Here is a 23,031-nt window from a genome sequence, read left to right on the forward strand (position 1 = left end):
ACCCGGAAATGGTAATTCCAGAGGCGGGAATTTCCTGTTACGTTTTTACGCATGTCAAAATGGAAAAGTTGTTGGGGTTACTGCAGGCTCACATGTTCCATCTCAACGAACGACTGTGTGGTACTATGTGATGGGTCGTTGGAAAAGTGTCACTATTGCGACGGAAGGTGAGCTGAGAGCATGGCTTAGCAATTTTATGACTCGAGTCAATGTGGTTTTGTGCTCTCCGGGCTTCTGGGTTTTAAGGACAAGGCCCAAAGTGAAGTTATTATTGTTTCTATCACAGCTAATCACACTAGCAATATGCGCAGTAGTCATTGTGTGCAATGACAATAGAATTATGGAGGAAAGAGACAACGTTGACATTAACTTTAATATGCTATTAACTTTAATGAATGCCGTGATTCCCAGTTCGGTGCTTTGCTACGGTAGTATGACCGTGAGAGATTCTCGAATGTGCTGCAAAAATTATCCAATTCACTTAATTTCTAAGGAAACTATTATTTGTCAATTACAAATATATTGTTCAGCTATCTATGCTAGCAAAATACTGTATAATGACAAGCAGAGCAATTAAATGTTCTTCCACGAGATGGCAGAAGATACAATAAACGCGCCTATGATCCGTCCTCCATTCATACAACAGAAAAAAGTCATGGCTTCCTGCGAGTTTAGTATAACACCTTTGTGTTTACTTTTCAGGCCCATATTTTACACTGAGTAATTAGAGAGTGAATACTTTGAGATCATATATTTTTTCCAGTAGGTGTTGCGTGAGATTTAATTGAATAAAGATTGGAAAACACAGTAGATCTAGATTTTTTTGGGACTAATAACGCAATGTGAACTTCCTGTGTTGTAGGTGGACTCATATGTTTACAGTTTTATTTTCCACTTGATGCACGATGAGTCTGGCTCTTTCTGATCTCTTGGTGTGCTGCAGGGGACTAGAGAATGACAAGGTTACAGAGAGGAAGGTACTGTAGTCACACCAGCATATAAAAATGTTCTTCCAGGATGTTCCCCACAGGTGCATTTATGGTCCAGGGCCACTTGACGCATTGTTTTCTTGTGTTCATGCTTGATGCCTTCAGAAAGAAGCTGAACGCTTCAGAAAGCTCATACGATCTCCAGAGATTGTGCAAGAACTTGATCGTACCTCGGGGCCAAAAACCAAAGGCTCCAAACAACTCACATGGGATGCTGTTTTCAGGTATTACACTGATTGTTGTGTAAATAATTCAGTTTCCCGCTGCTATTGCAGAGGACAGGGACTGAGCACCGCAAATTGACATTCCTCCCTGACCCCACAAATAGGTTTATAATTGCCTATAGATGCCAACAAGACTGCACTACTTTTGTCTAAACGTTCAACATAGATATTTGGCACTCAGATGCATCAAGATAGTGGCAAAGTACTACTTTTGTCTATTTGAAGCTCCTCTTCTCACTTCAACATAGTCTCTTGGCAACAAGATGCAGTAAGATGGCACCAAAGCAAGAAAATGTATTCGTTTGGCCAATAGCACAAAAACAGCAAATACTGTAGGTGTTTTTTTTTTTTTTTTTTTTGTTTTTTTTTTTTTTGTTAATTACTGAATGGATAGGTGAATTTGCAAATGTCAAACTGCAATGGGGGATCACTGTACATGTTTCCTAGTGACTTAAATTTTTGTACATACTACAATCTACATAAAAACGCTGTCTTTAATATGATATTTGAGTAATTTGTTCATGTTATTTGAATTTGATATATTGTATCTATAAATTGTAGTTGTGTTGATGAAATTTGCCAAAACTAGGTGTATTATGTTAATCTGCCAGTATTCAACTGCACGTTCTTTAATTTCTGATGTTGAAGATTTCTGCAGCGATACCTCCAACGGGAGACTGAAACCATGAAATCGAGTAAATCCAACGTCACGACCACAACGCTGGCCATCCGGCAGAAGAAGATGTCTGAAATAAGCAGTTTGATCAGATTTTTTGTGTGCTACGCAAACAAACGTAAGGACGCTCTGTTTGCAAGAGGTGTTAAGTTTCCTTTTTCTTATCGCAGAGCTCAGAATGGATATGCTACATTTCTGGTCATTGTGTGGCGGTATTGTAGTGTCATTTTTTTGTGCTATTCAGGTGGGCCTCGGCTAAAGTGCAGTGAGCTGCTGAAGCATGTGATTGACGTTCTTCAAAATTCATACAGCTGTTCAGCCTTTGGAAAAGACTACAGCAACCTGCTCCTCAGGGAAATCCTGTCTGTTCGCAAGTACTGGTGTGACATCACTCCACAGCAGTGGCACAGTCAGTAGAAAAATGAATGAGAATTCAACATGTTTTATTTAATTTTTCTTAATTGATTAACAGGAATTTATTCATGGTAACTATCAATGGATGTTTGATGTTTGCTGAAGGTCTTTTAGATGTGTACAGCCGCTTGTTCACCTCCTCATCCACATCCATTAACCGTGTTCTTGTAAGTCGGGTCATCAACACGGTGGTGCGGGGCTGCTGCATGCAGACTGATGGATTCAATAAAACCTTGTTCAGCTTCTTCGCCAAGGCATTGCTCAATGCAAGGTGAGTAACTTTTCAATCCTTTGAATCTACAATATAGGTATCGTCTTATCCTCCTTTAGCAATGTTTACTTTATTACCAGTGTTTACTTTATTACCTCAAATTGTTCACTGGGTGCGTAGCCCAATCGAATAAACACTGCACCTTAAATAGACACACATCTCTTCTTCTTCCATTTAGGGATTAAGAAAATAACATTAGGGTAGCTGCAATGAACTTTAATATGACCTACTCCACCTTGGAGTTGGGGTGAACTCCATGACTGAGAGGCCCTCGGTAATGGTCAACTATGAGGAAATATGGTACAGTCTCTGTGTAAAATAACTCTTTCTTTTCTCCTGTTATCATCAGGCATGAGAAACATTTGACTGTTTTGGAGCATGTTATCTCGGCGCTTAACACCTTCTTGAAAGCTGTGGCAATGAACTGTCGGATGAGGGTGTGTCGACTGGGGGAGGAACTGCTTCCATCAATACTGTATGTCTGGGCCAACATGAGGCCCAGTGCTGCTCTCAAAGAGGAAATTGTGGAGTTCTTCAACTTGCAGCTCTGCATCCATCATCCCAAAGGAGCAAAGACCCAGGACACAGGTCATTAGATTTAGGGCATTAGGAAGATTTGTGCATGTTATCACATGAAAATGGTAAACGGTTTCCTGGGTTGATAGTACGGTATTTGGAAAATTTTTACGTTGCATTTGAAATTGGTTGTATATTGTGTGTCCAGAATTGTAGGAAGAAAATATTCAACCCAAAAAATATCTCTCCCTTATCATGTGCAATACGATCCTTTTTGTGTCTTTATTCTGGATGCAGTTCCAGTCCACGAATTGTAAAATTTATAACATTATTCTACTTTATAGGTGCTCATGCTGAGGACTGGGCCAGGTGGCGAGATTTGCTGTACAACCTCTACGAAGCATTAGTTAAAGAAATCAGTCAGATTGGGAGCAGAGGGAAGTATGTCACTGGCACGAGACATATCGCCGTCAAAGATAACCTCATCAAGCTCGCAGCTGATATTTGTCACCAGGTAACAAAGATGACGTCAGCTGTTGAATGAATTAAATGAAGCTTTACATGTAGCCAAATCATGTGTTTGCAAAGTTTATTCTTTTTGTGCTTGCTGCATTTTGTAGCTTTTCAGTACTGACGAAGACTCTCAGATCTCTGAGGCAACGCAGGCCTCTTCCCTGATAACTAGTTCCCTTTGTGGAACACCAAGCAAGCGACGACGAATTGACCTCAGTTGGGAGGTTCTTTTAGACCGCCTGCAACCTCATTGTAGCGACTTTGATATCATTCCATGGTATGGACAGTACAGCACACATTTGACCGCGTAACAGATTTATAGAGAGAGAAAATAAAAGCTTTCATTTTTAAATCTCAGGCTACAGATCACAGAAGCACTCATATCGAATTACCCATCAATGGTACCCAGCCAAGCGACAGTCCCACTGTTATCAATGTTGCACCAGCTCTTAGCTGAACACCGGAGAGGAGAAAGGGGGCTGTACGTGCTGCGCTGTTTACGCGAGGTAGCCCGATGTCAAGCCCATTTTCCAGAAAGGATCAGAGTTTACAAGCCAGAGCTGGACAAACTTTGGAGTCGTGTATGGCCTCTGACACTGCGCCGTGTGAGCTCACCCCAGTTAGAAGCTCTCAGCCTGGACCTACTGGTCTCCATTGTCCACGGTGGACTGGTCAATGTGGATAGAGAGTTCTGGAAGCTCTTCTCAGGATCGGCATGTAAACCATCCCAGTGAGTCACTGCTCATTTTTCATCCTGAAACATTATCCATCTGTACATTTTCTATACTGCTATCCTGACTTAGACTGAGAGGCACCCTCAACTCGTCTTTGTTCATAGACCACTTTACAACCGCAGCTTTAACATAAGATCAAACATAAAACATGTACTGTAATAAATACAATGATAATACAGTACAGTGGGGCCTACAATTCATCAAACTGTTGAACGACTCTCCCACTTTAAGTTTACTGTCACACCAAACATAAGACAAAGACAATTACACCTTGTGTATTTAAAACAGCCGTATTGGTTAGAATTTCATCCTGCTAGCTTCATGCTAACGCTAATTAACATTTATGTTGCAGTCCTTTAACTTTGTGTTTCTCTCTCCAGGAGCGCTGTGATTGGTCTGGCCCAAGCTCTTCTGAAGTGTCCGGTCCCTAAGGATCATCTGGGAGTCCCAGATGGATCAGGGTCACTTAACTTGAAGGAAACCCTCATTGGCTGGTTGTTGATGACAGATCAGAGCGACGAGATGGAGGATAACTCCAGGCCTCATCCCATCATTTGCAGGTTGGTGTTTTGTTTTTAATTGTTTTATTTTTTTATGTCGTATTGTTTCCTTCCTCACTTTTATTGTTTAGTCCTCTTAAGTTTTTATTCAATTTTGGTTTTCCACAGCGATTTTCCTCACAATCTAATAGCAAACATCCTGGTCTCCTTGACCGTGAAAGACACCTGTGCTGGCCTGAATTTCCTTCTCGGTTCTGAGGGAGTAGAGGGGTGAGAAGAAACGTGCTCTCACATGAGCAAGGACTGGAAAATTTCTTTTTTCGTAAATTCAGTTTTCCAGTTTCAATTCAATTCTTCTTTCTTTTAGTGCTTTTTCTCAAGAGTGCACATCCCTCGGTGTTAATGAAGATTTGGACAAGATTGAGAGATTGTACTTGCAATTTAGCTTTAACACGGAGTTGGCACAAAGCAGAGGATCTGACAAGAAGTCCAAGGTGACGTCAGCTAATGGGCACTTCACGGCCATCGGCGGTCTCAAAAAGAAGTTGGAGCAGTCTCTTCTTTGTGTCGCCGACAACCTTCTTAACTGTTCCTTTCCTAACGTGAGTTTTGAAACTGCACTTACTCATGTTTGTGTGCAGTCATCATGGTAGAACTTCAACACTGATTGACCTTCCACAGAGTCAGTCCACAACCCCAGAGTGCCTGTTGCGCTGTTTAAGCCTGCTGACGGGTGTTCAAGCAGGTTATGTCTCCACAGGTTGTCTCACTGAGGATGAGGCAGAGCGCTCCCAGCTATTCACGAAAGCTAAGGTGATCATTCAAAGAGTTTCAGGTTTAAGTGATCATTAATTGCTTGAGTTTTGTGTCTTATGTCTTGTTTCAAGACCCTGGCTCAGGAGTTAAGTGGATTTGTGTCGAGCGTGAAAGTGAAGATGAGTGAAGAATTAACCATGACCACACTGAGGTCTGTCATTAGGCTATGCACTATTACTGCCACAACAAAAAACAAGGTGAATTATATTTTTATTTTATTTTTTATGTTGACCGTTTTAATATTCATTTGTACTAATTGCAACTTCATCTTCTTTCAATAGGAAAATATTTGCACATTCTCCTCTCGTCTTTTCATAATGACTCTCCCGGCGAGTTTTATCACAGAGCTGGCAGAGATTTACAAAATTATGGTAAAAAGTCAACCTTCCTTTAAAATTAAAGTGCTTCGCAGAGTTTTGCATGTAAAGCAGTTATTCTATTAAAATCCTCATGTCCATATCCCCACCCCCATATCTTCAGCTTAGCAGCGTTTCTCCGAGAGCTTCAGTTGTGGATAAAGACGAACCTACGGATAATGACTGGGAAATGACCAGAACCCAGCATGGAGACGACCATCCTCTATTCGATGATGAGGAGTTCCACAGTGGGACTCAGAGAGCAAGGGGAGGAGACAGCAATGAAATGTCAAGTGGACCAGGTAAGAGGGATTCTCCACAGTTACCCACATTCAGTTACCTACATTCATTGTAGAAAAAAATGGTTTAATTCCACTCAGCAGCATTAACCTTATTATTCATACCATTAGCCCATGCTCTAAATGGGTTTAAAAGCTCAAACCAAAATTAAACACTGTCCTTTCTGTAGGTGCAAAAAGCCTGTTAGCTGATGAGCATTTAGTCCACCAGGATCTTGCTCTCCTCGAAATCTTGGAGTTCTTGTGTAAGTGCGGCTCAGTTCAGCCCGTCCATGGCCAACTTTATAAACCTCAGGAGGTACGACGCAGGCTCTTACTGCTGGTGGAGCAAATTGACCCTAGCAAAGCCCTGCATGTCAACATGGTAGGTATCATAAGGCTGTGGACATTCAACTTTCAACGTTTTTGAGCACAAGCACTCGAAGAAAAAAAGTGTCTCTTCTCTTTATAGTATCTTGTCCTGTTAAAGAAGCTTCCGACTGAGGACTCCCTCACTCCCGAGGAGTTTGACTCTCTGCTTCGTCCTCTGGCGTAGGGAAATGTTTTTGCCTTTATTTGCTGCGTTCTTGTTCTTAAAGTTAGTTGTGTTAGCAAAACATAAAACTGAAAACCGATGCCATGATTTCGCATGTATTCTAAATAATTCGCTTTGCTCTCTTCACAGGGACTTGTGTTCTCTGTATCGTCAGGATCAGGAGATGTGTGTTGCACTTCTTGTGGCTTTATTGCCCTCCATCAGGAGCTTGGGGCGAACCCACGATATGCAATTGGAGATGAAGCATGTGCAGGGCTCCCTGCTACAAGTGCTGTCAGGGTTCTGGTCTGTAGCATTGTGAAGATTTGATCGATAGGTGGTCTGAAACACACAATGTTTATACCGGTGTTCTGTTTTAGTTACCTGAGCCAAACGGGGAAATGCACAGCCACTGTCCGAGTTGCTTTGGTGCAATGTCTGGTTGCGCTACTGGAGGTAAGCCTTTAGAATGTATGGTAGTTTTGCTACAGGTTATGATCCTTACAAGTCAGTGTTAGATGATAGACTGCAAGACAGTTCATTCTGTTTAGCTGTAAGGGACACCTATTGCTACCACTGAATATGCTAAGATTAAAATTATGCCATGTACACTATTCCAGGCTGACCCATGTTGCAGGTGGGCCATATTGAGTATCAGGGAGGCTGAAAGAGAGGAAGACCGTCCAGTGTCTGTCATCCTTCCATCTCTCCTTGCGGATCCCCATCACCAAGTCCGCATGCTTGTGGCAATGTCATTGGAAAGGTATGCTAAAGCAGTAAAGCTAGCTCACTATACTCACTCACTTTGCAGTGCCAAAAAATTTATATTGCAACCTTGAGATGCAGTCTTTTTATTGCGATGCTTTGTGTCTAGGCTATTTCTGGACATGAGACCCAAGCACAGAGACGAGAGAAAGATGTTGTCGGACCAACAAGCAGCTTTTGAGAACATTTACTTGAAAGCTCAAGAGGGCATGACACCGGTGGTATGATAACTTTATAGGTCCTATCACCCCTTTGTTTTGCGTGTGTTTTATTTGTTGATATCATCAAATTCAGAAAAGCAGCTCAACTGATGATGAGCAGGATGAGATTTTCAACCGAAAGGCTACCTTGCTGAAGAGTTTGTCAGTCGTGCTGTGTTGTAGTCCAGTCTGCGAGAAGCAGACCCTGTTTGCCCTCTTCCAGTCTTACAAGGAAAATAATATTGACGAGCACCTCATTAAGAAGGTAAAATACCAAAAATGTTGTGTTTATCATTTTAAACTGCAACTGTTATACTCTATGTAGATGGATGGACAGGTAAACATTAATAATAATAATTTAATAGTTATTGATTTAGGATTTTAATGTATGCGTTAAGATGGAGTTTAAGTGAGCGTGTAAGTCAATTAACTGTATTTGAAGAGCGAAAAGTGAATTATATACTTATTGGAATTGTGGTTTGCAGTGATATCACACTAACTGGAGTTATGTTTTGGTTATCTTTGTGGCCCTTTTAGAGGGACATAGTGTTAGAAAAAAAACATTACAACGAGATTTATTTTGCTGCAGACTATAACCGTAATAACAAACATTCTTAAATTTATACCTCTTTGACATAAGAGAATGTTTTATTTAGAGTTCTTGTATCTCGTTAGGTTGTGATGGTATAATTTAAGCTGTAGCCACTGGGTTACATTGCATCGAAAAATGTGCAAAAAGGCTTTCCTTTACAACATTTTTGCATTTGTCACAGATGTTGTGTAGCGTATCCAGAACACTTGGCTACAACAAGATGAAAACATTTGTCAGCTCTCACCTGTACTACTTGGTTGCCGAATGGCTCTCCCAGAGACAGTCTGACGACAGCTACACGCTTGAATCTTTCCCTTTCACTCTACTTGACCATGGCACGCTCAAAGATTTCTATAGGTTAGAAAATAAAAACTTGAATCTGCCTCGCAATATTAACAAGCATTTGTTTAGCATCCTTTTGCCTGCTTGCAGCTCCTCATACCAGGTGCTCATCCCGCACCTTGTCTTCCTGGATGACTTTGAGCAAGTGAAGTCTATTGGCCGGTATCTTGAGAGGGACTGGAGAGAGCTTCTGGCTGACTGTTTCCCCAAGATCATGGTCAACATCCTACCATACTTTGCGCTGTCTGGCCAGGAGACAGCACAACAGAGGGAGAAGGCCCACCGTGTGTATGACCTGCTCAAAGATGCAAACTGTTTGGGCAAACAGGTAAAGGTGAATTTCTAGCCTTAGGCCAAAATTCGATCTAAATCTTGCATTTGACTTCTTGTGCATTTGAGTTTTAACCACATTGTGTTACATTCAGCATCAACTGCTTTCTCATGCTGGAACAGGAAGATATGATGATGAGTACATGTCATATTTACGATACTACATGTGATATTTCCCCTCATTTGCCATAGCAAATTGACAGCCTGATCCACAGTAACCTACCAGAGTTAGTTGTCGAACTGCTAATGACTCTCTATGAAAGGGGTGCCTCTGAAGAGGACAGAGGAGACTTGAAACGCTTTATAGGGTAAGGGTGTCACTTTTATTTTCAATACTGAAAATCGAAATTGAAAATGGATCGAAGTTTTTGTGAGATACTGTTTTCAGGAGTAGACCATTTGTTTATTACATGCAGGTTCCACTATATTTGATTATTCAGTTAGATTTAATTTTTTTCATTTTCTCACTTGGAATAAAGTAGTTACATTCTGTACCATTATTGTTTTCTTTTCAACAAAACAACTTACTAAAAAGGGCCGATGTAAATCTCTTTTTAGGGAATTGGACCCTGTCCCAAACCCACCATACTTCAGCTCTCAGGTCATCAAAGCTACACTGGACTATCTGAGCAAATGCCACAGCTCAAACCACAAGTCCCTGGTGGCCATTCTGTCAAAAACGCCAGTAAGATGCTCTCATCCGATGATAACCTTATTTATCTTGTTTATCATATTTTGGATATTCTTTGAGAAGCCGTTCCTTTTGTCCTGATCTTCCTCAGATATCTATTCAGAGGATTCTTCTGGCAATATGTGAAAAGGCCGCTGTGACAACTAACGGTTATGAACGTCATCGCATCCTCCTGATGTATCACCTCTTTGTCAACCTGCTGCTCAGGGAGGTGAAAGACAGTCTTGGAGGAGCCTGGGCTTTTGTCCTCAGGGACATCATATACACACTCATCCACCATATCAACAGCTGGCTGGTGCATGCAGACACACAAAGGTCAATTGATAGTGTTATGCATGATGTACCTAAAATCATACTCTTCCTCTATCTATCCTATCTAGTACAATAGCCTGAAAAGATGGCTTGGTTTTGGTTACAGGAATTTTTTTTCCATTCACAGACCAATTCAGTGTGATGAGGTCTCCAAGCGAAGCTTGTCCCTGTGCTGTGACCTCTTGACTGCCGTGTGTCAGGCTGCTCTGCAGTTCTGTGATGATGCTCTAGACTGCCACCTAAAGGTTATTGTTGGTACTCTCACTGCACAAGTGACCAGCCAGCCAGCTATCTCACAGCAGGTAATGTTTTCATATGAAAAGCTCTCACACATTGAGCTTAGTGCTGACAAAAGCTAGAACCTTTCCTAACTGATATTCCGTTTGCCGGTCAATCGCAGTGCCAGTAATATTCATAATGTATATACAGCCCTTTGATATATCTTTATATTATTTGATTGTGGAGGTGTTCATAAAGTTGTGGGCACCTTGTTTATCTGTGGATCGAGAACAAATCAGTTTAAACAACTTTTATGATACATATATTGTACATGGTAGAAAAAGTGAGGGGATGGAGGGGAGAATTCTTACAATTCATATTCTTTTGAAGCAACCTCACCTTTATTTGGCTGTCTTCTGTGACCCTCCAGGTGCTCAGTCTATTGAAATTTCTTGTCATAAAAAATCAACACAAACTGAAGGCAGCCATTTGCAAGTTGGAACCGTTTCCTGACCTGCCTGAATTCCAAGAGCTGCGTTCTGTCCAGAACGATCTCAAATACAATTCTGGGACCTTCACATTGAGACAGGTAACAATTTTCTTGGATGTTTTTACAGCAACAATGTGATTATTTTGTATTTGTGTGCTGGAATGGCTCGACATAATTTGGAGTAAATCTGTCTCCGTAGTACTCTCTTTTACTGCCACAGTCTCTTTTATGTACAGGAGATATCACACTTCCTGTCTATGACACCTTCTGACTCATTACCACTGACCAGACTTGAGGGAATTCGGCAACTTTCCCAAAAACTGCATGACAACAAAGAAGACATAAGAGAGTTGCTTAAAGAGTGCCATGGTAGGACAGCAAACGCATTTCATGTTAATATGTCCTATGTTTATTAGACATGACCTGATACAGTTCTGTGTCTGCCCACCTTAGCTGAGCCCACAAACAGCATCCTGGTGAAGCTGGTTCTGAATCTGCTGCAGCTCTGTAAGCTGGCAACCAATCACCCTACTGGAGTTGACATTCTAGGTATGCCGCTAATTTAAGTGTCTGGCAACAGCAAACCAGTGTGTTTTTCACTTTCAAACTGTAACGTGTCCTCCAGAGGCAGCAGGAAGTAGTCTGGGAGAACTGGGGCCTGTAAATCTCTCCACCATCGTCTTGCTCCACGGCAGAGATCCTCTTTATGAAAAGGCTATGACCATCTTCCCTTCCACTGACTCTCAGTGTGTTTACATCATCCTTAACTGCGTGAATGACTCCCTCACTCACCAGTGGTAAAGCGTGTCTTTAATCTCTGTAAATGTGTTGAAGGGAGATGTTTTATGACTGCTCTACTCTGATTTGCTGGCAGTATTGATGTGAGGCAGGCAGCAGCTCAATCTGTGAATGGCATCCTTGCCACCCAGTCCGGAATCAACTTTTGGGAGCAGCACAAACAAAGTAGAGACCCCATGTTGGCATACCTAAATCCATTTAGAAAAGCCAACAAGAAGGTGAGTTTATGGCAACTGATAACACAGGTAGGATGTGCTTACCATTGGACAGTTTTAACCAGGTGGCCTAAAGACACAGTATCAAAGAACTGTTTGAATCATGAAAATTCTATTGCCTGTCATCTTTAGATTCCTTCTGTTTGTGACAAAACTCTCAGAGGTCAAATTCATATTTTCTTCAGGTGACTACTATGAGTTCTGAAGAGAGTTTGCAGGCCAGGGAGAAGCTGGAGAACCAAGACTTTTGGATCCCACAGATAGGCGGCCACACAGTTTGGCTGAAGTCTCTGTGTGCTGCCCTGCTGGACAGCGGAGGAGTCAAGTGTGAGCCTCTCCTACTGTCCCGACCTCTTTGTCTGGTTAGTGGCCTGTGAAGCAAACTTGAACTTCTTCTCACAGTTTTGACCAGAAAAGAGCCTTCATTGTGTTCATAGCGTTGTGTCATTCACTGTTGTATTCCTTCTCTGTCGATAGGTGAACTTGGACTGTTGCCAGAGGCTGTTGCCCCTCATCATCCATTCTATCCTCCTGGATGACAGTCAGGGCTCCTGGAGAGAGTTGCTCTCTACCCATATCCAAGACTTCTTCAGTTTTTGTTCCCGAAGTGCTCAGGCTGCGAGCCGCTCCACCACACCACTCAACCTTGACTCCGGTATAATGACTTGAAAGCAGATGAGAGTGATTTGTAGTTTTTCTGTCATGCGCATCAATTATTCCTTGCAGAGACTGACACCGCCAGCCAAGGCTTGTACGACAAGGCATCTCTGCGTACCATGCTCGCCGTTATTGACTATCTGAGACACCAGCAGAGACACCTGACATCGGATAGGTTTGCATTCATTTTATATATGTCTTTGTAATATTGTTTTTAAAGGAGATACATGGTGAATTTTTTTCACCACTCGCTCACAGACGCATTTTCAGAAATAGGCCGATGACAAAAGATTTTTCATGGATTGTTCAATTTCACACTTCATAACTGGGCTCACTGTAGAGACCCAATTATTTTCAGAGGTGGGCATTTGTCACTGCGTTACTCCATCATTGAGCTTTTGTAAGTATTTCAGGCCCAACCTGTCGGTCCAAGTGAGCCAAACGTCGTTGAACGAACTTTGCGGTACTACATCACATGCAGGTGCCGCACACCCGGTACACAGCTAAATGAAGACAAAATGAGTGTTGTATTCCAAACAGCAATAACATGTATCCCAAATTGTTTTTATTTCAATGATCACCATGCTGTTCATGTGTTTGTTTGCGTTTGTGTCTGTTTTGATTTTACTTTTTCTCTTTATTTGGCTGAGTGGCTGCTTGTACCGCGCCTGCGTGTGATATGGAAATTATGTTCCCAACGCCGATTGGCCATTGTCCACTAAGGACAGACATGACCCACTTGGCTCGGCCTGAACTATTGACGTAAACTTAGTGATTGACTGACGATGCCCACCTCTGACTATTTGTATACAGTGCTTTAAAGCTACGTCAGTCTGCGGAGGCTTATTCCATGACAAGCATATCCATTTTTTAGCAAGCCTTCTGGCACAGTGTGTGATTCCAACTTCTGGCTGGACCTGAACTACTTGGAGGTGGCCAAATCTGCTCAGTCATGCTCTGCTCACTTCACTGCTCTGCTCTACACTGAGATATATGTGGATAAGATTAAATCAAATTTGGAGGACAGTCGCAGGTATGTATATACATTTTAATGACGTCGTTAGATTAACTCTCTAGAAATTGTGGGTTAATTCATTTCATATCAATCACTTTTCATAATACAGTATTCAGAAAGAGTTGCTGCATTGCAAATTGACATCTGCATCTCTATTGAATGAGCAGAACGAAAGGCAAAGCAACACGCAAGATCAACTTTGAAGAAAACAGCCAAAATCTCACTATCTCCTTCCTGACTGAGAAAAGTATGGAGGACTCCAACATCAGCTTGCAGGTCAACCATGTGTCAGATATGACACTTTTCAAGGAACATTGTTTCGATTTTCTCTTAGCCACATGAGCTTTGCTTATCAAATCATTCATCACATTACAAAAGACTAAATTAGATTTACATAATCATAGGAACTGCTGATTGATGTCTACCGGAGCATCGGCGAGCCTGACAGTCTTTATGGCTGTGGAGGAGAAACAGTGACCAGTCCACTAACAAGGTAATAAATAATCTTGTGATCAGACCTCTATTTTCAATGTGACATGTTCTCTGCAACTGATCAGACTCACAAAGTCTGTCGAACCAATTCTGCAGGATTCGAACATACGAGCATGAATCTATGTGGGGAAAAGCTCTGACTTCATACGATCTTCACTCGACCCTGCCAGATGTCACTCGACAAGTGGGAATTGTGGAGGCAAGTTATTAAACATACCAGTCCATGTCAGACGTAGTCTCATGGGTCTCAATTTACACAGTGATTTCAAGTAAGGAGATATACACATTTTTTTGCAAGTTGTAGTATGTATTTGCTATTTGCTAACATAGTTTGGTTTTATTCCTTACATTTTCTTGAAAGACATTAAACCTTTACAGACCTTGAGTATAAGACTCTTGTTGTTGGGAACTTGAACTATGTATCACACATACAGGGCCTGCAGAACTTTGGTCTGAGTAGCATCCTCACCACCTACATGAGGGGTCTGGAGAGTGAAGGGGTGGAGTGGGGAGCTGAGCTGAGGGAGCTCCGTTTCCAGGCTGCCTGGAGAAACACTCAGTGGGACTGTGAGCTTTCTGAGAGGTGCGGGGAGGGAGAAGGGCCTTGAATTAAATAAATAAACATTAACTCGAGAAAAAAAAACAATTCCACTGAAGTTGGGACCTTGTGACAAACATCAATAAAAACAGAATACAATGATTTGCAAATGATGTTCAACCGACATTTAATTGAATACACTAAAAAGATGAGGTATTTCATGTTCAAACTGATAAACTTTAAAGTTTATAACAAATAACCATTAAGTTTGACTGAATTTTATGGCTGCAACACGTGCCAAAAAAAGCTGAGAAAGGATCATGTTACATCATCTTTTCTTATAACAGCATTCAATAAACGTTTGCCAACTGAGGACATTAATTGTTTAAGCTTTTTAGGTGGAGTTCTTTCCCATTCTTGCTTGAGATAGAGCTTCAGCTGTTCAACAGTCTCCGTTGTATTTTAGGCTTCATAATGCACCACACGTTTTCAATGGGAGACAGGTGTGGACTGCAGGCAGGCCAGGCTAGCATCCGCACTCTGATTGTATTCTGCTGTTATTCATGTCTAACACAGTGTCCCAATTTAATTGGAATTGGATTTGTACATTATAGAGTGCAGGGTAACTTGATGTTTTTCATGAATGCCAGGAGTGATAAACACAAGCCGGGCTTCCATGAGTCTGTGTTCTGCGCCTTGCAAGCATTGAGGGACAAGGAGTTCTCCATGTTTGATGATACTCTAAAATGGGCGAGGTGAATTGCCTTTTTTTGGTCCTAACATAACATCATCTTATCAGATGGTCAAAGAATATTGCTCTTTTTCCCCTCAGGGGTAGAGAAGTAGAGGAGCTGTGTAAAGGCAGTCTGGAGGCAGTGTCCTCACTGTACCCAGCCCTTCGGAACCTGCAGAGCCTCGGGGAGCTCGAGAGCATCAAACCTCTGTTCGCAAGGTAGTTCCAGAATATCAGTGCCAGTGTTAAAATTGTTAAAAATGCAATTTTAATCTCTCCTCCTGCCCGCCGCCATTGTTTATCAGATCATTCTCAGAGTTGACTGTTAAGAATGTGCATAACCAGAGGAAGCAGCACTCCCAGCTTCTCTCAAACAGCGACTTTGCTTTGGTGGAGCCCATCTTGGCCATTCGTTCTGTGTCCTACAACACCCTGATGTCCAGGACGGTGGACCCCGACACTACTCAGTATCTCAGCTCAGTGCTTACTGACCACTTACTGGAACTGTGCCAGATGGCTCGGAAAGCAGGGCACACACAGGTAGTATCTGCAGAAAATTTAACTATTCAACTACCCTCATATTAAATAAACCTCCTGCGAATATTCACTGGGCACCACAGCTAATAAGATGGCTAAAATATAGTACCCTAAAAATATGTTATTAATTACTATGTACAATACTTGAAGTACAAGTACAATATTTGAATTTCAAAGGGTGTGCTGCTTGGTCCAAATTGTGCTTCGTTTGTGAGGTGAACCTGCTTTCGCAATGAATTATGACTGTAGTCGACTAAAACTCTCCGATATATGGTGACTCCTGTGTCCAGTTGGCGGAGCGAGCAGTGTTTCAGATGAAGCAGCATGGAGTTGAAGACCCCCGATCATCATCACCAATATCACTTTGGCAACTGGAAGAAGCTCAGGTGTTTTGGGTGAAGGGAGAACAAAGTCTGGCTCTAGGCCTTCTGAAACAGATGATCCAGAAGCTTGAGGAACATGTAAGACAACTGAAAACGCTTCTTCACACCCTGACTAGTTGATTGCTGTAATAAGAGGAACTTTCAGCACCTTATCTTGGTCTTGATCACAAGAAAAGGCTTATCGTAGTTTTATTTTAACTGTTGTCTTTTTGTGTCTGATCAACAGGTTGACTTCAATCCTGCTCTGGCACCGATCTACACTGAGTGCCTCAGGCTCTGTGGTAACTGGCTTGCTGAAACGTGCCAGGAAAGTCCTGGAGTCATTTTGGAGAAGTACTTGGAGAGGGTGAGAGCTTGCCTGCACTTTTACCCTCTTCACTCACGATGCAAAAAGAAACCAAAAATATCAGTACTATGTTCTTCATAACCTTTTACCACAACACGTAAATGTCTGTTTTTGTAATATTCTCTTAGGCTGTTGAGGTAATTGAAGTTGAATCCGGAGTGCAGGACGCTCGGCTTCAGAATGAGCGAATTGAGGCCTTCCTGTCGCTGGCTCGTTTTTCAGATGCCCAGTACCAGAGCATTGATAAATACATGACTTCATCCGAGTTTGAGAATAAGCAGGCTTTGCTGGAAAAGGCTAAAGAAGAAGTGGATCTAATGAAAGAGCGTAACGTAATAAAAAACAGGTTTGCACAACTTCCTGTATTTTTATCGTGCTTAATTTTCTCCTCTGCACTGATAGGAACTTTGACTTGCTGCTGATAGCGGTGGTGGTAGTGTGTACGTGTGTGTGCTTGCGTCCGTGCGTGCATGCGTTTAAACTCATCTTACATTATTACCCTGAAAAAAATGGCTTTGAGATGATTTGAAAGTACCCCGTATGTGTACGTGTACATGCACATGCTGGGGAAGACTCTCCCTTACTCCACGAACAACCCAGGCTAAATGTAGCTCCTTCCTGATTTGCAAGGCTTGTGTCCCAGTCAAGATTTATCATTTCAACATATGGATTTGTAACAATCACTGTACTACCCTGATATCTAGTCAAGACTTTGGTACCAAATTTTGAAATTGGCAGAAACATGCTTATATTTTCTCTGTATCCAGGTATACAATAAAGGTAGAACGAGAGCTGGAGCTGGACGAGAAGGCCCTTTCCAACCTGCAGGCAGACAGACAGCGCTTCCTGTGTAAGGCAGTAGAAAACTACATACAGTGTCTGGAGCAAGGTGAGGAGCACGACACATGGGTGTTCCGTTTGGCGTCGCTCTGGCTGGAAAATGCTGACATGACAGTAGTCAATGACATGATGAAGGTTTGTCAGTCACATCTGAATTGGTTTGTCATTTTTGGCTCATAGGCCCTGGTGTATATATCTCTTCGACTAACCTGGACTCATCATCATTTTTTGTAACGTTGTAGAAAGGAGTAAAGAAGATCCCCTCCTACAAGTTTCTACCTCTTATGTATCAGCTTGCTGCGCGTATGGGAACCAAGATGGCGTCTGGCATAAGAGAGGACGTGGGCTTCCATGACGTCCTTAGTGAAGTGTGTTAGTTTCTGCAGCAGTCGATCCGTATGATTGTACGCATAGTATGACTGCTATTCTTTTATCTCCTCACAGTTGATCTTCCGGTCTTGTCTTGAGCACCCTCATCATACGTTGTTCATCATCTTTGCCCTGGTCAACGCCAACAAGGACCAACAGTTTTGTACTAGTCGGCTGACGAAGAGTGCTCCACGTCAGTCTTCGCCATTTGACATGGTAGGATCCCAATAAAGAAAGTAAACCTCATGGATTTGATTGCACCCTTAAATTTACACAAACTGGCTGCAATTTGTTGCTCTGAATTTATTGGGCAGATTCTATACGATGTTTTTTACCGTGTGGTGTCTTTTCACATTCAATCTGTTTGCGGCTATTAAAAAAACAAACAAAAAAACAAATACAGTAGCATACATAAGGCATATTTTGCCTTGCAGGAGCGTTCCAATGTGGCCCAGAAGATCATCAGTGCCGTCAGGAAAAAGAGAGGCGAGATGATCCGGGGTATTGAGCGACTATGTGACGCTTATATCACACTTGCTTATCTGGATGCCAGCAGGCACAAGGTAGAGAAGAGTGAGTAAAATAGTTTGACACACACACACAGTACATATAGGGATTTCCAACGATTCAGGCAGGCAGCTAGACTGCCCTTCGTGGACATCGAGGATAGTTTTGTAATGTCTGGTAACGTACATATCGGGATTTCCAACGATTCAGGCAGGCAGATAGACTGCCCTTTGTGGACATCGAGGATAGTTTTGTAATGTCTGGTAACGGTGGACTCATTTCAGTTCTGTTCCATTACAGAGGCAATTCCCATTCCTGCGGATCAGCCAATACATCAAATCAAAGACCTGGATGAAGTTGCAATTCCCACTGTTGAGCTCAAGGTGTTTGACGACAATTACGTTTTGGATTTGGAATTTGTTTTATTTCAAAGGAAATAATGGAAATGGAACTATATTTTTTAAATTTAAATCTTCTTAATGAGCCTTTTCATAAAACTTATAATCCAATAAAAGTATTCAGTGAAAAAATATATTCCCATTGAGTACCATTAGCACCTTTTCCTTATATGCTCATATTGTTACCTTGATATAGTATTTTATTTAGAAAAACATTTTCATTGGAATTTTCAGGGTTTTTTTAACCACTTAACCATTCAAGTTCAATGATTGTACTGTATGCCATATTTGACCTGAGAACCCATTGAACCCATAACACCAAATTTGTTGAAGTCCGTTGGAATAGTTTAACCCTCTGCTTTAATAGGTCGATCCTTCAGGTCGCTATGATGATGTAGTGACCGTCCATTCCTTCCTGCCTCATTATCACCTGGCTGGAGGAGTCAACCTGCCCAAGATCATAGACTGCGTGGGCTCGGATGGCAAGAGCAGAAGGCAACTGGTCAAGGTGGGTGGATGTTTACTTGCAAAGGTGTGTGTGCTCCAAGCGCATGTAAAAATCTGGCTTTGATGTTCTGGTAAAGTTGGGTGCCAGTCACGAATATGTACAAGTGTTTTTCCCCCCTTTTCTCCGAAATGTTTATTCTGGTTTAGTCCCATGTCCTCATCTGTTTGATTGATGATGTCTCTCGTTTTGCCTTCTGTTAATAATTGATGGCGTTTCTGTGTGTAAGCAAACACAAAGTTTACAGATCAAAAATGCTTTTTCGCACCTATGTCATCAAGGGTGCGCGTGCATGTGTGTGTGTGTGTGTGTCTGTGTGCGTGCGTGTGTGTGTGTGTGGTGCCTGCGCGAGCGTGTGTGTGCGTGTGTGTGTGTGTGCGTGTGTGTGTGTGTGACTGAGAAAAGTCAAAACTAATCGTTTACTATTTGACACTGTTAATGCAATAATGACTTGCAGAAGTGAATCTTTCAATTGTAAAGTCAAAACTAATCGTTTATTATTTTACACTGTCTGAATGAAATAATGACTTGCAGAAGTGAATCTTTCAATTGTAAGTTTATGGAAACACATGATCATTGGAGATGTGTCAATCGTGTCAAATTCTCACCTTGTGAACAGGGTAAAGACGACTTGCGGCCATTCCTGTGCAATTATGAGCATTTTGCGTAATTTCTAATGATGGAAACACATGATCATTGGAGTTGTGTCAATCGTGTCAATTTCTCACCTTGTGAACAGGGTAAAGACGACTTGCGGCAAGATGCGGTCATGCAGCAGGTGTTTGCCATGTGTTCCATGTTGCTGCTGCGGAACACTGACACTCACAAGAGGAAGCTCAATATCAGAAGATATAAGGTCACTACAGCACATCTGACTTGAGTACTAATTCACCACTAGCGTAACTGAAATCCATCATAAATGAAGGACTTCCTGTATTTCCTTTCATTAGAGGCAATAATAATTTTATGCTTGTTTGAAGGTGGTGCCGTTCTCTCAGTGCAGCGGGGTCTTGGAATGGTGCTCCGGTACGATTCCTCTTGGAGAATACCTTGCGGATCCTGTCAAAGGGGCTCACAAACGATACAGACCGCAGGACGCTTCCAGCCTCGCCTGCCGCAGGAAGATGATGGTACTACCCCGTGGGCATTGCTCCGGGCAGTGGTTCTCGACCTTACTTGGGTCAAGGCACAACATATTTTGCAAGACTTTCACATCACACCACCAAACAAAAATGTCACATTATGTCTCAATGTCGCAGTCCTCTCAAATTGACTTACTCGGTGTGAAAATTTTGTTTTGAAGTTGAAGTCATAGTTATTCTGTCATTTTAGGAGGCACAGAAACATGGCTTTGACGAGAAGCTCCAAGCTTACATCGAGGTGTGCAAAAACTTCAAGCCTGTGTTCAGATATTTCTGCATGGAACGCTTCGTGGACCCCGCAGTGTGGATGGAAAAGCGGCTGGCCTACACCCGCAGCGTGGCCACTTCCTCTATCGGTACTCGGATAGCAAGTGACCTTTAACTGCCACACATCATATCTAAACAGCAGTCTGAATAGTTCACAACAGCTTATGATAAATAACCCATGTGGACGTAAGATCTCCATTTTCATCATGACAGTGCCAAGGCAGAGATGTTTTGAAATGGCGGGTGAATGAAGTGACTGTTTTGTGACCAACAGTTGGCTATATCGTTGGCCTCGGTGACCGGCACATTCAGAACATCTTAATTGATGAGCAGACTGCCGAGCTGGTGCATATTGATTTAGGTAACCGCGTTTGAGTGACTCTCATTGCGACCACAGGTATGGTACCTTTGGCTATGGTCCATCTTAATGGTTTTGTGCAGGTGTGGCTTTCGAGCAAGGCAAGATTCTGCCCACCCCCGAGACCGTCCCCTTCAGACTCTCCAGGGATATTGTCGATGGAATGGGCATCACTGGAGTGGAGGGAGTTTTCAGGAGGTCAGGAGGAGGCGAGAATTGACTGTGATTGTAGTTTCATATGTGACTGCTGGTCATTGTTCTAGAAGGTTTCATTCAGCATATCAGCAAGCTCTGAGAAGCCTGCTAACGACACTTTTGAATCAGGTGTGTTGGAGGAGGGAGACATCTGAAACAGGCTTGATGATTGGTGCTCTTGTGAACCGTACTTGGGCACCCCTGGAGTAGAATAACATTGTTATTTATGCATAGCGGCCGCACGCAAGAATGATTAAATACCCATGTACATGTTTACAGCATTGCCAAGACGACCATGCGAGTTGGTAGGACGGTTTACAGGGGCGGATGGAAATTACTGACTCGCTGTGGCGACCCCTGAATAGGGACGTGCCGAAAGGAGAAGAAGAAGAAGAAGAAGTACATGTTTACAGCATGAGGCAATAGGAGTCAAATAGCAGTGAGTGGCAACTATACGCAATTACTGTCGACTCTCAAAAAATTAGAATACCTTAAATTGATTTCGGTTTGATTCTAAAAGTGAAACTTGAATATCATGTAGGTTCACTACACCGAGATTGAGAAGATGTATGATCTTTTTTGGGAGGGTGTAATTTTGATGATGATACCTTAGAGCTAATGAAAACCCCAAATGAAATACATCCATAACAAGACTTTCACTCTGGATTTAGCTATATGTAGGCGTTAAATGTAATTTTGTTCCTGTTCAGATGTTGTGAGAAGACCATGGGGGTAATGAGAACCTATCAAGAAGCTTTGCTGACCATCGTGGAGGTACGACAAAAACTCCTTCGCACTCAGCTGGTTGATTTTTGTCTTGGAAATAAATGTGCCCAGTGTCTCTTTTTTGTGAAACCCAAGTCCTGTAAACGCCGCGGCTGCGTGTCCCTATGCGTTTATTCTCATAGGTGCTGCTCTATGACCCCTTGTTTGACTGGACCATGAACCCCCTAAAAGCCTTCAACCTGCAGCACGACGAGCAGCAGGAGCTCAACGCCACACTCAGTTCAACCATGGGAGGTGACGACTTGGGCAACCACAATAAACACAGGTGCTGAATAGTAGCTCATTTACCTCATTGTGGGCAGCCTAAGGCACACTTGTGTAATAAATGTGCTTCATTGGCAAATGCTGAAAATAACACTTTTCTTTAATCGTATAAATAGTCTCTGTTCAGTGTACGTACCTTCGCTCTGTCTAAATAACATTCGCAGAAAACAGATGATTGCTGAACATTGTCTCCTTTCACACTGTTCTTTTTCACTTGCTATGCTTCCCGGCGTAGTGACAGCCAGAACTTCAACAAGGTGGCAGAGCGAGTGCTGCTGCGACTGCAAGAGAAGTTGAAGGGTGTGGAGGGGGGCACGGTGCTCTCCGTGGGTGGCCAGGTCAATCTGCTCATCCAACAGGCCATGGACCACAAAAACCTCAGCAGGCTCTTCCCAGGCTGGCAGGCCTGGGTGTAGATGTCACACCAGAAGAGGAGGTGATATTATCTGTATGTTCATTTTTACATTAAAAATGAAAACTATAGCTGAAATAAAACAAAGCTGTAAAAAAAAAACCCCTAAAAAACCCACTTGATATTTGGAGTGTTTGCACTGTGCACTCAAGCGTGGCCCCGTGTGTTTAGACAAGTGAACAAAGCTTGTTGTACTTGTTGTGGGCTGAAGTGGAAAACTTGAGAGGATGTCAGAAAGAAAACGAGGTGTGTCCACATTGCCTCGCCATCACTCATTTGATCACTCTGGTGACACAGCGCAGTGTGACGTTTTTTTTTTTTTTTTTTTAAAGAAGCAGACGGTTGTCAAAAATAGTCCTTATATCATCCTTGCATTGGATGAGTATGGTTAGTTTTAAACAGACACCCTGATCGAAAAATATTGTTGAGGACTGACACATTAAGGAAAATAGAAATGAGCACAAATCCGGTAAGTTTTGCAAAGTTATTTGTGACTTGCATGTACTTATAT

The 23,031-nt window shown here is 42.3% G+C and overlaps 1 protein-coding gene and 1 long non-coding RNA gene across 2 annotated transcripts; one reads left to right on the forward strand and one right to left on the reverse strand.

Annotated features, from left to right (window-relative positions):
• The first annotated feature begins 32 nt into the window (after nucleotides 1-32).
• atm (ATM serine/threonine kinase) lies at nucleotides 33-22,851 on the forward strand. The gene is made up of 63 exons (XM_019864979.1): nucleotides 33-167; nucleotides 863-977; nucleotides 1,095-1,213; nucleotides 1,862-2,007; nucleotides 2,134-2,298; nucleotides 2,409-2,574; nucleotides 2,924-3,162; nucleotides 3,435-3,604; nucleotides 3,711-3,880; nucleotides 3,962-4,333; nucleotides 4,718-4,897; nucleotides 5,006-5,107; nucleotides 5,205-5,439; nucleotides 5,519-5,650; nucleotides 5,725-5,850; nucleotides 5,935-6,024; nucleotides 6,134-6,311; nucleotides 6,479-6,672; nucleotides 6,760-6,839; nucleotides 6,973-7,128; nucleotides 7,203-7,278; nucleotides 7,443-7,585; nucleotides 7,697-7,808; nucleotides 7,882-8,052; nucleotides 8,561-8,736; nucleotides 8,812-9,049; nucleotides 9,244-9,359; nucleotides 9,610-9,736; nucleotides 9,834-10,057; nucleotides 10,182-10,356; nucleotides 10,704-10,862; nucleotides 11,000-11,132; nucleotides 11,217-11,312; nucleotides 11,389-11,560; nucleotides 11,638-11,779; nucleotides 11,962-12,138; nucleotides 12,254-12,431; nucleotides 12,503-12,608; nucleotides 13,308-13,466; nucleotides 13,616-13,724; nucleotides 13,853-13,941; nucleotides 14,037-14,139; nucleotides 14,375-14,523; nucleotides 15,129-15,233; nucleotides 15,311-15,430; nucleotides 15,517-15,751; nucleotides 16,039-16,209; nucleotides 16,358-16,477; nucleotides 16,606-16,823; nucleotides 17,245-17,452; nucleotides 17,560-17,685; nucleotides 17,762-17,902; nucleotides 18,121-18,259; nucleotides 18,494-18,576; nucleotides 18,959-19,099; nucleotides 19,836-19,952; nucleotides 20,077-20,226; nucleotides 20,429-20,594; nucleotides 20,780-20,866; nucleotides 20,947-21,061; nucleotides 21,769-21,832; nucleotides 21,967-22,109; nucleotides 22,344-22,851. Exons 2-63 carry the CDS (start codon nucleotides 906-908, stop codon nucleotides 22,522-22,524), a joined length of 9,252 nt encoding a protein of 3,083 aa, XP_019720538.1. The 5' UTR covers nucleotides 33-167; nucleotides 863-905; the 3' UTR covers nucleotides 22,525-22,851.
• LOC109512896 (uncharacterized) lies at nucleotides 9,782-23,010 on the reverse strand. Its single transcript, XR_002167613.1, has 3 exons — nucleotides 22,921-23,010; nucleotides 15,673-15,674; nucleotides 9,782-9,795 (listed from the first exon to the last, which is right to left on the reverse strand). It is a non-coding gene; the product is annotated as an uncharacterized LOC109512896 (long non-coding RNA).
• Between the last annotated feature and the right edge of the window lie 21 nt (nucleotides 23,011-23,031).

Source organism: Hippocampus comes, unplaced genomic scaffold (genome assembly GCF_001891065.2).
Source record: "Hippocampus comes isolate QL1 unplaced genomic scaffold, H_comes_QL1_v1.1 scaffold276, whole genome shotgun sequence".
Classification (NCBI taxonomy): Eukaryota; Metazoa; Chordata; class Actinopteri; order Syngnathiformes; family Syngnathidae; genus Hippocampus; species Hippocampus comes.

Coding starts and splice junctions, on each gene's coding strand:
- atm (XM_019864979.1), top strand. CDS start 906: ATGAGTCTGGCTCTTTCTGATCTCTTGGTGTGCTGCAGGGGACTAGAG. Junction 5,651..5,724: donor AGCTATTCACGAAAGCTAAG/GTGATCATTCAA, acceptor TCTTGTTTCAAG/ACCCTGGCTCAGGAGTTAAG. Junction 15,431..15,516: donor ATCAAACCTCTGTTCGCAAG/GTAGTTCCAGAA, acceptor ATTGTTTATCAG/ATCATTCTCAGAGTTGACTG.